Here is a 15,292-nt window from a genome sequence, read left to right as displayed (position 1 = left end):
ATGCAGTATGTAACAGTATTACTTTTAAGTCAGGTTACTCGGTTCCTGGATGTGAGCTTGTCTAGGAAGCTACCTCAGATATTCTGCCTTTGTTTTTTCTTGGTTTTCATTTCAGAGGGAGAAAATGTATCAGTTCCACTGGATGATTTTACCCTGTGTAACCTTCACAAGAAACTTCATCCCACTCTGATTGTCATTTGAGGCTCATGCAGCCCCACACAGGTGACACAGGCACTATACTCAAGGGGCCCTCCTAGTGGGTTCATTATTCCATGGTTAAGCTATAGGTCGTTTCAAATGTTCCATTGATGATATGATGAGGCCCCTGAGAAAAGTGACTAAGAATAATGAAAGAGTTTTATAAGATGGGAAGTAATCAGTGGAGAATCTCTTTGAAGGCCACTTAATTAAAGTGATAAAAGAATATTCCTTCAAAAGTCATATTTCAAGATATAGATCACACTACTGATCTACACTGGCAGTCATTCTGGTTGTATGAAAACACAAAAATTAAGATTTTTAGCTTATCTCATCCATATTCCATGCTATTACAAAGAAAATTAGGAATATTTAAAAATACTTTTTAATTTTTTTCATTTAAAGACTGCTTGGCCCATTTCTATCTAGCCTCTTCTAGGCTAATTCTCACATATTAATTTAGCCCATTTCTAATAATGTGTGTAAGCACCCCAAGGTGCGCTTACCGGGAAGATTCTAGCCTAAGTCCATCCTGGGTCTGAGCTTCATCCCGTCTGCCACAGAGTGCAGAGCTATCTCGTCTACCCTGGAGAGCTGAGCATGGCATCTCTGCTCCAGAGAGCAGAGCTGTCGGGTCTGAGCTCACTTCCTCTTTCTCCCAGCATCCTATTCTGTTTACTCCTCCCACCTATGTTTTAACCTATCAGGGCCAAGGAGTTTCTTTATTGCTTAACCAATGAAATCAACAGATTGATATATGACACTCCCACATCAACCCCCAGTTCTGAAGAAGTGGAAAGAAGCTCCCTTCATCCATATATTTCTTTGGAAAATCTCTTATAATGTCATGGTAAGACTATAGCCTGCTTGAGAATCAGTGGAGTTCATTCTGCATCCTGGTTCTGGAGAAATGTGATTGAGAACCCAGTTAGTTGATGAAAATATTTTGAGGTCCACTTCACTTACTGGGGAAAATGATGAGTCCTCCTGGTCCTGAAGGAATAAGCCTGAGGACTCTTTGTCAAAAAAAATGTGGAGAACCCTGTACAGAATGAGAATGTTGCATCCACAGACAAACAGAATTTTGAATACACAATTTTCTTTCTTCAGAGACAGAATGTCTTATGCTTTGGGGAATGCAGAAAGGTCAATGAATCTTGTGGGGTGCATGGTATATCAAGGCTCAACTGAAAAATTAGAGAAGCCTGACATTTTCCTGATCAAATCTTCATGGGAATTTAGAATATCATGTTGTGCAGGGAAGGAAGCAGTGAGAACAATAATTTTTAATTTTTGAGATTAAAAAATAATTGCAACATGTCTCCCTTCTCGTTCCTCTCTTCAAAACTCCCTTTATACCCATGTCTACTCTTCTTCAAATTCATTACATCTTCTTTTATTAGTTGTTATTGCATGCGTATATGGATACATATATTCCTAAATGTAACCTGCACATGATTTAAAAAAAACTTGAAAATTATTTCTTAAATAAACTATGAGTAAAAATGTTCAATTTTACCCAAATAAATTCTCCATCCTTGTTTTTGTTATGAATCTTTTTGGGTTTCAAGCCATGGTATTTTTTGATTTTTTTTTCAAAAACTAGAATTGTCCTGAATTAATACACGTGCAATTTACTTCGGCATTGTGAAATGCTATTTAAGTCGAGGATGGATTTAATTGCTGGTTCTTCTTGGCTGATGACTTGGTATTGTCTCTGGCACCTGATCCACACAAAAATTGCTCATTCTTTACTGATTAAAAAGTTTCCCCAAATAAATATTTATAGGTGTCAGAACACTGAACACTGCATATATACAAGTATTTCAACCGACTCCACGTTTTTGTTGACTTTCACATTTTAAGTATCTGAGTGTTGTGGGAAGAGAAAATCCTGTACCTTTAAGTTGATGGCCGGCCTTCCATGTCTAGTTTTCAGACAGTACCATCCAACATATATGCCTGCTATAAAATCCAAGATGAGAGGAACAACTGATATGAAATACATTTTAATAGGTTGTAATTATGATTTATCATAAGCCCCATTTAAAAAATTTGTATTCTTTGGGAATATGGTAACTGTCCCCTTTCAAATGTAGTTGCTATAATTTTCAGGAAGTAGAATTGTTAGTTTCGGAAAGAATTGAGTCTGCTAAATGTCTTCAGGCTTCTTCTCTGTATCTATAATAACAGTGAGAACAAAATAAATTTTTTCTCATCTAGTTTCTGAAAGGCACCTTTTTTTTCTTCTAAATTTTGACCTTACTTGGGAATCCTGAAGTTTCACATATTTTTTACTATTTATTTATTAATCCTAAAAGGTTTTGTTATTTGCAAATTTTGAATATATTTGGAAAGAGGAATGTAGTTGGATATTTCTACAAGTTAGAGTCAATTCTGTTTCCATGGGACTTTGTAATTTATCATAGGATAGGATCTTCCAGTGAAGAATGTTCAGATTGTGGCATAGATCATGGCTAAAATTTCTTCATTGTGAGGAGGAAAGATCAATTTTAGCCCATTTTTGGTTCATTTTCATGGTAGGATGCAGTGGCAGAATGAGAATATGAATTACATTTAATGCACTTTATGAAACTATGTTTTAAAATCTTGGACTCCAAAGCTTAGATTATTATATATAAATGTACATTGCGTGTAATGTATAATGTGGAAGATTTAGAACTCAAAAGAATAGTGACACATGTGTGTACAGATCATTAAAAACACATTGTATTTCCTAGAAATATTGGCAGGATAGTGATCTCAAGTTCAGTATCCCAACTGTAAAGTCAATTTAGATTCCCAAACTTAGTCATCTTAGAACTGCTCCAGTTTTCTCTCTCTCTCTCTCTCTCTCTCTCTCTCTCTCTATCTTTCTTTCCTTCTCCCTCTCTCTCCTTCTCCCTCTCTGTGCATCTTTTTATTAACAAAAAGCTCCAAATAACACTAAAAGCTGAAGTTCTTGGTATCCGCTGAGCAGTTCCTCACACTTATTCTCATTTAATTTTCATAGTAATCCTGTGAGGTAAATATTATTATTTTATACTCAGAGGTGAGGATATCAGCTCAGAGGAGCTAAGTGGCACAGGAGAACATGATGTAAGTCACACATCTTACTGTTTTCCAACATACATAGCCTTTTTAACATAGCCAACGTATAGCAATTCTTTAAACTGGGGGTAGGTTCAGCTATTTTACAAGGAGAAATTCAAACTCACAGAGGCTAAACCCCCAAACAGTCTAGAGGAATAACTAATACTCTGACAGTCTAGCCCAGATGCAATGGGTTGCTCTCAACACTAAGCCATTCCTCTGACAAGCTCTCAGGTCAGATAATCATGATAAAGTGTGTTAACAATATCTTTACAACACTTGACTGTTAACTTGTACCTGTGAATGTCAATTCAACCTACAGGGGAGTAATGACTTCTAATTCCAACTGCCCATCTTTCCTCTGTTGGAACCATGTAATATCAAGTCATAGCTACAGCTGGTGTTTATTATTTTAAAACAGTCTTGTCTGAGAATTTACAGTATACTTGCTTTCATAAATTTTGGTAACTAAGTCATTAAAAATTTAAAAATTGAGATTATAATATAATTACAACATTTCTCTGTCCCCTTTCTCCATTTAAGCACTCCCATACATCCCTCCCCACTTTCCTATAAACTCACGACCTCATTTTTATTAATTATAAATTGCATGCATATATGTACATATGTATATACTGCTAAGTACATAAATACAGCCTGCTCCATTCATATAACGTTATTGTATGTATGTTTTCAGGACTGATCACTTGACTCCGGAAAACCAGTTGGTGTCCTCTTTCCTGGGAAAGAGCACCTCTTCCTCTATCAGCTTTTCTCAGAAGGCTATAGTTCAGCATCCTAAGGTTATATGAGTTGAGGCCTCCTAGACTTTTCTCTTTCCACTTCGGCATGGCCATTGGTGTCATCCTTCTTCAGTTCTTGTTTGGACAATCATGCTGGAGAGACTTTATGGATGTGCTTCTGACATTACTAAAGACATGATCCCACAGCATATTACAAGAACCTTTGCCTCTTACAATCTCTCTGCCCCCTCTTCTGTAATTTTCCCTTAGATTTACATGTGGGACCCTTGAAGATGTGTCTTTTGAGAATGAGCTCCACAATTCTGAAATTTATTTGGTAATGGTTTTCTGTAGGATGCTATCTCCAAGAACTAAAGAATGCCTTATACCACCCCCATATCATACATGAGGAGCCATTGTTTGTTTGAGTTGTTGGCCAGGGAGACACCCAAAATGTACAGCCTGTTGCTATTACTCTTGGTGGATTCTTAGAGGTAGAAGGTAAGTCTCTACTGCACCTCAGAAACAGCCCAGAGACCTCTTAACTGCAACTAACATGAATGTCTCTGCCCTGAGTACTAGCTTTCGTGGTACCGGAAGGTATCATAAAAGCTTCCAAAGGAGGTAGGCAATCAATAGCCCTAGCCATCTACCTATTATTATGAACTACACCAACAACCAACATGACAGTAACCCTAGTGGTGCAGTAGTGTATCTTTGCAGTAACCAAAAGCTCTCCAATTAAGACCCATTAAGTTAAGACCCATTCAGTAAGAGGAATGCTATACCAGGTAAAGGAAATGTAGTTAATTATTTCATGCTAATGAAGTCATGGTTCTTGAAGGAGAATCTACAATCACTAATATACTTAACCAGCACAAGGCTTAAAACAAACTATAAATATTTGCCTTTAAACTCAGTGGTACGTGTAGTCATCACCCCTCATTAAGAAAAGTTCTTTTAAAACATGATTTTAATGTATTGTGTTAAGTCATTATATGTATCAGTTAGTCACAACTGGACCTCTGCTAACCTGGTCAATTGTTTTCCTAGAGTGACAAGTTTAGGATGAGCAGACTCGGTACCATCATCACTGCCCACTGAATGGTTCTTGTTCTCAGCATCCTATAGAGAATGACCAAAAACATGACTTCTGTCTCAGTAATTGTTTCCTCAGAAACAAATTAAGCCAATCTCGTGGTCCTCGGACTTCCCACAGGGCAGGGAACCCTGATTGCTCTTTGGGCTGACGAGGGAGGGGGACTTGATTGGGGAAGGGGGAGGGAAAGGGGAGGCAGCTGGGGGGAAGAGACAGAAATCTTTAATAAATAAATAAAAAAAGAAAGAAAGAATCTTTCAAAATGCAATAAATGAAAACAAAGCAAAACAAAAACACAGTAGGATCAGGAAAGAATGAGACCCATGTGTAATTATGGTCCAAATTCAAAGGAAAAATAATAACCAAGCTTTTTCTTTACATCTCTAAATAAGACAACTGGCTAGGCTACACAGGCTAGACAACAAATTCAAGAATACAGTAGTTAGACCAACTTTTTTCCCATGCTCCACATTGTTTGCTTTTAATGGCAACGTGTCAGTGGTCCCAACTTGTTCTGCTACTGAAACTTGAGAAGGTATGTGACTTTATAGCTTAAAAAGAATACAGAGTTCATAATCTTGTAAAATTACAAATCTACTCAATTCAGTTATTAAAATTGTCCCATCCTGCTGTATATGATGGTGCATGCCTTTAGTCCCAGCCTTCAAGAGGTAGAGGCAGGTGGATCTCTGAGTTCAAGGCCAGCCTGGTATATAGAGTGTGTTCTAGGACAGCCAGGGCTACACAGAGAATCCCTGTCAAAAAAAAAAAAGTCAATCCCAAACATTGTCAAAATTCCAAATACTTCCCAGATGAAAGATTCCCACTATGGAATATTCAAATCAGAAATTGGTGTTGGGAAAGGGATTTTTAAATTCTGAGTTTTCCCCCTCTCCTCTTTACCACTTGGTTGTTATCTTACAAAGGCATCTAACTCGAGATGGTTTCTCTTCTAGGCACCTGTGCTGTCCTTCAGAAGTTTTCTCCTCTGAGTTTCTTTGTTAGATCTACAATGTGATTGATGCATTTCTTTTAACTGGACATTTTGCAACACTGTGTTTTAGATAAAGGGTTATTTTAGCAGGCACAATGCTTCCATAATGGAGTAGATAGTCTGCCTTAATGAACAGTGATATTGTGGGGTGCCTTCTGACTCAGTACCAACTTGCTTTGTTACCTTATTGGTTAAATTTCTAAGGTTGGAGCCAGATGCAGTATATTGACCTAAAATGATTACTTAACTGTAGGCTTGTATGATGGATTTCTGATATGTTATATCTTGTGTATATATTTTAACTTATATTGTTCTTTTGATCCTCATAACATATGATTTCCTATCTGTAACATCTTTCTTGCAAGTTACATGCAGTTGTGGAAAATAAAGATTATTTTAGATTAAATATTTTCAAAATTCTTTATATAATGTTTATAACATAAAAATATATTTATTAGTTTTATTCCCATTCTATCTTGCATGTTAACATGTAGCTATATTGCTATTTAAATCTATAAAGGCAATGATTTCAAGCATTCTGAAGACAGTATGTAACTGAGAAGTCTTTGAACAGTGACATTATTCACAAGTAAAACTATATTGATTCCTCAATCTATCTCATCCTCATAAATAATGGTGATTTTTTTAAATTAGGAACTTAAATTTGGTGAGTGCTTTCATATTTACAATGTGTAGACTGTCTTTTACAATGTGTATCTGTATTTTTTAAGAAAAAAATCAATCATCTTTTGATACATCAGAGAGAATGATGGGCTAGAACATCATAGGAAGGAATATGATAGATGTTAAAATCAAAAAAGTAAAATCAAAGAAAATGAGAGACTTGGAGATCTCAACCTACATCAACCTGTTTTAATGTAAAAGACCCAAACTTATTGATAGCTTTCTTTCCTCTAGGAATATTGTTCAAGGTCAATATTGCTGGTTCCTGCATCTCAGTCCACAGCTTTAAGCACAGTAGGTGGAGAGGGAAGGGACCAGTAGTTCATTTACAGTGGTATTTGTTATTAACATCAACCGCAAACCATTCTCTGCAGAGCTAGTCGGGCTCTTGACAGGCAAGCAGCATTATCTATTTTTGGCTTGCCAGTTAAGTTAGTGGGAGAGTGTGTTTTCTCCTTTTACTTATGTTGGCTCTAAGGGTAGAAGTCTGGAAAGTAGGAAATACTCCATGGCTTGGCAATCCGTAGTTTGTATATTAAGTGCAGAAAGAGACTCTGATGGAGAATGAAGACTTCCAGAAAACGAGAACATTCTTAAATTCCTTTCTCTTTCTTTCCTCTTCTAGGGGTAGTTCCCCTAGCCTGTGTCATATGTGTTTCCTTTGCAGGCCCAGCTAGGTGACAGATATAACCTGGGATTGGGTTTTCAATAACCACACTAAAGTATAAGAAGACTCTTTAGACCATCCTCTCTGCAGTACTTCTGTTCTCCTCCTTTTTTTTTTTTTTTAAATTACTCAAACCAAAAGGGAAAATGGCTTATTGGTATTCAATGGTACTTGTAGATAATCTTTCACTAGTCCTGAATTATCATTCAGGAGCTCTCAGCTGAGAGTACACCTTTTGATGGAGAAAATATATTACATTGTTAGAGGAAAAGGGATTTGGAAAAGATTCATTAGCCAATGCGCGCTCCCTCCTCCCTTGTATCTAATATGATTCCTTCATCTTATAGATGAGAAGAGTTAGGTGAAAAGTGTTAGACCGACTTTTCCCATGGTCCACAGATTATAGGTTAGTGGGAGCATTAGACTATTACTGAAGCACAAGGCCCAACTTTTCTTCCTATCTGACTTTGTCCTGGCCACAGAGTTAGGAACTAAAAGTGTTTTATGATGATATGACATCTCTAGTAAGCCTTTTGTCTAGGCTAATATATTTGGTTAGAACACTAGGGGAGAGAGTTGAATGTCAGATAGCAGAATAAGGGAGACATACCAGCTTTCTTCATGTGCTGTAGTTAAATACATTTTATTTTGCATCTATTACATTTTTGAGCAATTATATGGTTCACACAACTCACAAGCTTATTGGGTTTTCTTTATTGCCTTACACTTCATAAAGATGGACAAAATAGACATAAAAACCAAGCTATTTCACTCATCTCCCCAATGTCTAGGGATTGTCTCAGAGCAGAGTGTTCAGAGTTGGTGGAGGACTAGAAGGTGACAGTATCTTTTGGACACAACAGGGAAATTGTACATATGAACTCAGATAAATCTGCCAGCACGCACAAGAACTCTGCAAGTTTTAGTCAGACAAAATTCTCACTTGGAGCTGGGTGATACAGGAACAAAATTCTCATTTCTCGTTCTACCCGGGAGCTACTGGGAGAAGAGACAGTTGCCAATAAAGGTGATAGGTTGTCCATACTCCAGTGGGTGCCCACATAAGCTAAGAATATTTTGGCAATAAATGGACTTGATGGGTTTAAAAAGTAACCTACAACCACCACCGCTACAACCCCCGCCACCACCAATAAGATCCCAGGAGAACATAAAGCTGGCTATATAGTGAGGTAAAGGTGGGTCTGTAAGGAGCTGGGCCAGAGGGTGGCGAACAGATGCATCACATTTTTTATTAACTATCAAAGAATCAATAAAACCTCTTTTTAAATACCAAGCTCAGGTCATCATACTTGTATGGCAATTCTTCAACTGCTGAACTATTTTGCTAGCCCAATAACTAGCATTTTAGTTCTTATTCCAAAAGCCTTAAACCTATATGTATATATGATTATTTATCTAACATAAATCAAAATTAGAAAAAAAATTGATTTTTTAGCATCTATCCTTGTATGTTGTGGTGATCTGAAGAGAATCAGTATTCATCATTGATAATGCTCCCACTAATTCGTCTTGATGATAACCTGTTTTGCACACTTGACTACCAAGAACATCTCATGATAGCAGGCACATGGCCAAGCTTAGCATGAAATTGTGGTCATCTGATAATTGAAAAATGTGCCTTTTGGCCCTGCTAGTTCTATATGTCATGTTTTGATTTAAGTAAGAAAACTCAACACGGCTGAACATAGAGATTGATGGTATAAATTTATTTTTACAGTGACTTTATCAAAAAAATCACTCACACAGAATTCCAGAGCTTATTGCTGCCCTGAAAGTAAATCACATCAATAACTTATTGCTGCCCTGAAAGTAAATCACATCAATAAAGAGTGCTTGAAACTGTTTTTGAAAAACAAATTAGTGAAACATATATGCCCAAATATTTGCATTATAAGAGCAGAGAAATTAGTAATGATGTATTTCGTTCAGTTATCTCAAAAATGTTAGGGTGGTTAATAAGATGGAATCAGATTGTAGGATAATATTCCTGTAGCCTAGTGGAGCAGATAAAAAATAGAAATATATATATAAACAGCAGTGAGTCAGATTCTTAGTGCTGTCCAAGTTATGCCCTTTCAGAGCTGGGTGAATCTTGGCAAGATTGCTTAGCTTCTTGTAGCCTCTGGAGTCTCCCCTGTATAATCACATTAATCTCTATTGATATTCATTTTATTCATTGTGGTTACTAATAATTATCTTATGGCTCCATACCAACCCATGGAAACTGAGCAGGTTGGTAAGTCATCTCTGTGGTTTTCATGACAGTGAGTAACGTCACAGAATGCCTATATCCTCATCATTGAGTATACAATGAGAGAAATGCAAGATGTTTTATTAGAACCTCACTCCCCTGAGGACTAACCCTTACAATAGGAAGAAAATAGCACAGACTGTTAAAGGGGCTCCTTACTCTTCCCTACAAGGCCAAGTAGAACTTCAGTTTACAGATTAAAAAGCAAAGATTTTCACTGGAGAGAAATCACTTCAACGGGAAGAAGAGTCTTGGAAATGGTTTAGGATGTCAGACTGCTGATTCTTGGAGCAAATTGTTTTCTTTCTCTTCATTTCTGCCTCTGATGGGACAAGAAAGACCTTTGTAATCTAGACTTTTTAACTCTAAACTCGGGAGTTCCGCGTTTAGGGAGAAACACCTGGAGAGAATCGAACCACAAGCAGTGGTCAAGAGGCACCACAGATAAGCCTGTCTCTCCATTCCAAAGACGTAGGGTACAGAATTTATCAATGTGCACCTGAAGAGCCTAGAGCGCTGCTGTATCTGGAATAGGAGAGTGTTTCTACCGTTCCTGTAGGGGCCTAGAACGGCAGCTGCTAAGTAAGTGTGGTGCTTGCTAAGGGTAGAAATATAAATGCCGTTTTCTGTAAGACTGCACTAAAAATTATACCTAGAAGCTTCGGTAGTCCCTCTGACTGTGGTGAAGTGTGGCAGTCAGCTTAATGATAATAAATATGCCAACTAATGTGTGTTAGTATATGCAATGTATACAAAATAACACAATTTTTACTTATTTCCAGCAAAACCAAGGCAAATGCCCAGCCCAGAACTGTCCAGTGGAAGCTCCCACGTGGATGCCTGTCCATCATTGTTCCGTAAGTTACTTCAACACTGGCTAGACTTAAGGAGAAATATTACTTCATTCTGGAATAACCTTCCCGAAATGTGGTAGAATATCGTCTAAAAGCCTAGAGTAGAGCAAACATTTTGATAGGAAAAAGTGTTTTTCCAGAAAGAAGTGTATTATAAAAAGTTACTATGATTAGGGAATCTATTTGCTTGTTTTTGAGTCAGGTACATCTTGCAAAGTACTTCTCTAAATGAGATATTGATGAGTTAGATTTGCATGGTCATTAAAATGAATATATTTGCACGTGTGTGTTTCTGAATCGCTGCCTATTCAGCAGTATTTGATTTGGAGAGGCCTTTGAGAAGATGCTTTTACTTGATCATTGTTTTGTTGACGGCTTAATCGTGATGAGTAAATGGACTTCCAATCCCAAGTCTTCCTGGCATGATAATAGACTCTGCATTTGTGTGGACGCTTCTATGTGAGAATTATTCAAGTGCCTTTGAAAGTAAACAGGTACTGTGTTATTATCCTTGGGTTGCAGTTTGAAGACTTAACCACACAGGGAGTAAGAATAGCACATCAACTGTAGAGCTGGCGAGAGATGCCAGATACCCTACCTCTCTTTATCCTGTGTTTGCTCTATTACACTGTGCAGAGGAATAAATGAAGGAAAGGGACTGATTTGTATGATATTCTCTTGCGTGTGCATTGCCTGATAGAGATGGCAGTAGCCTCTTGGGGATTATCCTTGCGATAACTGACAGTTTGTCTGGAATGGAATAATGCGTATGATGAGGACAGGAAACCAGAAAGCATCTTGGGACACTTCTTCCATTTGACCCTCTCTGCAGGTGGTCTGGAAGTAATATGTGGAGCCTTTTAAATACCTGCTTCTGTTGTCGAGGTACAAGCAGCTCAAATGGGGCCTCTGGGCTGCCACAGTGTGGCTTATGCTGTGTTGTCAAGGCAGTATGTCCGGGGGAGGAGACTTTCCGTTCAGACCATGTAAAGGACAGAGCTTCTTTCCTTGGCTTTGATTGGACAAGGAAGGAAGGGAAGATGGGAATCACCTTTAGTGAAGGAGATGACAAAGCTAAATTTTGGAGGGATTCCTGCTGTGCAGAAACAGTCTAGTCTTGCCAAAGACTTAAAGAATAAAAATGTCACATTTGTGTGAGCAGATGGCCAGAGGGGAGCTTGTGTACAGGGACTCTGCGGCTGCCGCCAGAAGATGAGTTTTAATAGTTTTAGTTCTTCATCTGTCACTCATCTTATTGTGTCCCTGGCAAAATTACCTTGTGATTACTGATTCATGTGTCTGCTTATTCAAAGAGGGATAAGCTCTTCTGGGTCCTAATGTCCAAATTCCTTTGTACATCTTTTTTTTTTTTTTTTTTTATGGGAGGGTCCCCAATGACTGGGGTTCAGATCTGACTCTGTAGTATGTTGGTTTCTTTAGTAAACGCTATCTTCGAATGTAGGCTTTGTTAAGGTTTCTTTGTCACTAAAGGATTTCTTTACATGGACTGAGGCTGCTATCTGACCATTTGGTTGATCTTCTTTAATGGTTGAGCTTCCATTGTGGAATCAAAATAACTTAGAGATGATTTCTCTACTGGGCTATTGGCGTGTTAGATTTTTGACTGTTCTTAAACTCAGCAGTATTTGATTTTAGATGAGTCCTTTTGTACTTTTCATCCCACAGAGTTTTGGGAAATTTATCTTTAAACTAGACAAAATTTAGTAATTCCATACACTTATACAAATTGCCGGTGATATAGTCATGAATCAGTTTCCTTTTTCTTATAATCATGAATAGAGTTCCTGCTTTAATAGATAAACCTGTGTGTAACACCAATAATTTTTTGACCTGAAGTCCAAAGTAAAGGAACCTTGGCAATGCATTGTTAGAATATGGTCTTTGGAGTCATTGTAAAGAGTTTTCTCTTCATTATTAGTAAGTATTCTTAGGAGCCAGAGAGTTCCAGAGAAGGTCTTCTTATTGCAGGAACTTAAGAAATAAGTAGATGACTGCATTTTAAGACTCTTCTTGTAGACCACGAGCCAGTTGTGCTGACTCTAAAAATCTACTTCAAACCTGTAGTCAGCTGCAAGCCTCAGAAACTCAGTGTCCTCTGTTTGGGGATTAGGAGCTACTGGGTCCACAGATTTCCTCCATAATCCATGAAAGGTACTCTTATCCCCTAGTAGGGAAGATACCTTCAGGAAGACCGATGCAGTGCGTCACCATTTGTTTCTCTGCAGGGAACTCCTTTAAGCACAGAGGTAGCCTTCTTGTGACCGTGCTTAGACGCTTTAGGATTGCTTTACCTCTACTCACTGATTTCCCTGGCAGATACTCACATCAGCAGAGATAGATGGATTTTTGCTTCTGAGAATCTACAAATCGGTCCTAAGGAGATACCAGACTGGTGGGCATTACTATTGATTCACACAAAGGACAAGACTTCAGGAAGGGCTTTGGGAACTTTAGTTGCTGAGAAGCTTAGAACTGGCCATTCTAAGGTTTACTTGCTTAGAAATCTGACTCTGTGAAAAGATTCTTCTGGTTAATAAATAATCATTAAGTTATCTTTCCTCTCAAATTATTGGTTTTATTTATTTATTTGGAGTTATTAATTTACTTGCAGTCAAAAGAGAAAGAGCACCAGCAACATTTACCGAGTCTCCAACCCTGTTCAATAAAGCTAATACAATGAACGGTTTCAGACAGAAGTTCCTAGAACACCGGAACTTAAAAATTTATAGTAGTCTATTAACTCCACTGATCTGATTCTTTGAAAAAGTGGGATGTATAAAAGAGTCACCAAGGATGAGCTTCATCATGACGTATTGCATGAGAGAGAATGAGTAGTCATTCTGTATTACTAGTTCACACAGTTACGTAACAAAATCTACCAGTAGGTAAAACGGTTTTGGCATTAATTTCCATTTGTTATCTCTCAAGAAATAGTGAAATTCATAACTTCATATTTTTACAAAAATGTCTCAACTGTCTCAAATCCTCTGAGACTAAACCAGGTTATAAATAAATTAATATATTCTTACATAATAAATGGATAGTCTCTATTATCTTCACGAGGTTTTGAGCCGGTGATTCTCTTCTCCATTTCTTTCCCACAATCCAAGGGTTGTTTTTTGGTATTCTACTGCACAGTGATTGTAATTGGGATTTATTACTTTGCATAGAATTGTCTTTGTCTTTATATGTGCAGTTGCGTCTGATTCCTTTGGTGGTTTTTGTACTCCACACCTATGTAATAGAAGATCTGAAATGGCTCCCTTTTAGTCCAGACTATAATTTTCAGATTGAGATTGAAGATTAAGATTTTTTATCTTAGTTATTATACAAATACACAGGTATAATTACACTTCTGGAATAAATTTGTTCCCTGGTGAGGTGCATGGTGATTTCTCTCTAATTCTTTGACTAGAGTGGGCACTAGAACTATACCCTTTACTACCCCACACTTCAAATTTAACTAGACTGAATACCCTATTAGTTTGTGTGGCCATGGGTAAGATATGAGGAGTTCTGATTTTCTGCTACTTTTAGTTTTCCAGTTTTTATTAAAATTTTAAATTTATTTTACATACCAATCCCAGTCTCTTCCTTCCTCTCCTCCCATTCCTTCCCCCCACCTCCTTTTTTTTTATATTTTTTATTTGCTTATATTTGCAATTTGTACCCTCCTTTCTTAAGGAATTATTGAAGTGCTCTGTTTATGTGGATACCATGCAGTATAGTAGTGGTGCTGAAAAATACAGCATGAGATTTAGATACATCCCAAAGATTATCTTAAGCCATTTATTTAGCCAAACATTCACTCCTCAGAAAGGTCGCTATGGGAGTCAAGAAAGCATGGCATATCAAGTTGAGGCAAGACCAAATTCCTCCCCTCCCCCATCAATGTTGAGAGAGGAATTCCACCATAGGAAATAGGTTGCAAAAAGCTAGCTTAAGCACCAGAGAAAGATCCTGTTCCCGCTGCTAGGGGTTCCATAAACAGAAGAAGCTATGCAGGCGTCACCTACATGCAGAGGGTCTAGGTCAGTCCTGTGCAGGCTCTCTAGCTGTTGGTCTAGAGACTGTGAGCCCCCACAAGCTTGGGTCAGCTGTCTTTGTGCATTTCCCATCATAATCTTGACCCCCCCTTGTTTATATAATCCCGCCTTCCTTTCTTCAGCAGGACTCCTGGAGTTCAACCCAGTGCATCTGCTTCCATCAGTTACTGGATAAAGGTTCTATGATGACAATTAGAATAGTCACTAATCTTGACTACAGGGGAAGGCCAGTTCAGGCACCTTCTCCACTATTGCCAGGAGTCTTAATTGGGGTCATCCTGTCAATTCCTGGGAGTTTCCCTGGTACCACATTTCTCCCTAACCCCATAGTGGACACCTCTGTCAAGGTATCTCTTGCATTGCTCTCCCTCTCCATCCCTCCCCAAACATGACCATATCCCCCCCCCCCATACCTTTGCCTCTGGTGTACCCAGGATATCTATTTCTCCTTCCAGGGTAATCCATGTGTCCCTCTTTTTTTTTATAATTTTATTATAATAATATTCCTGGCGGCCTTTAGGACAAGACATCTCTTTTTTTATTTATTTTTTTATTGAGAATAAGAAAAAAAAAGTTTCCGCCTCCTCCCAGCCTCCGATTTCCCTCCCCCTCCCCCCACTC

At 38.0% G+C, this 15,292-nt stretch overlaps 1 protein-coding gene across 5 annotated transcripts in view; it reads left to right on the top strand.

The window, feature by feature from the left end:
* The window catches only part of Dlg2 (discs large MAGUK scaffold protein 2), a 1,620,445-nt gene that overhangs the window by 288,978 nt on the left and 1,316,175 nt on the right, over positions 1-15,292 (top strand). For all 5 annotated transcript variants that reach the window (XM_050154453.1, XM_050154448.1, XM_050154445.1 and 2 more), the window contains one exon: positions 10,533-10,607. In XM_050154453.1, the coding sequence (XP_050010410.1) occupies positions 10,533-10,607 (75 nt within the window). The remainder of the gene's footprint in view (positions 1-10,532; positions 10,608-15,292) is intronic.

The sequence above is a fragment of the Alexandromys fortis genome, unplaced genomic scaffold, assembly GCF_014885135.2.
Source record: "Alexandromys fortis isolate MF-2015 unplaced genomic scaffold, M_Fortis_MF-2015_v1.1 scaffold_77, whole genome shotgun sequence".
In the NCBI taxonomy this organism is placed as follows: domain Eukaryota; kingdom Metazoa; phylum Chordata; class Mammalia; order Rodentia; family Cricetidae; genus Alexandromys; species Alexandromys fortis.
The sequence above is the reverse complement of the archived record's forward strand: the minus strand, read 5'-3'. Positions and strand labels throughout refer to the sequence as shown.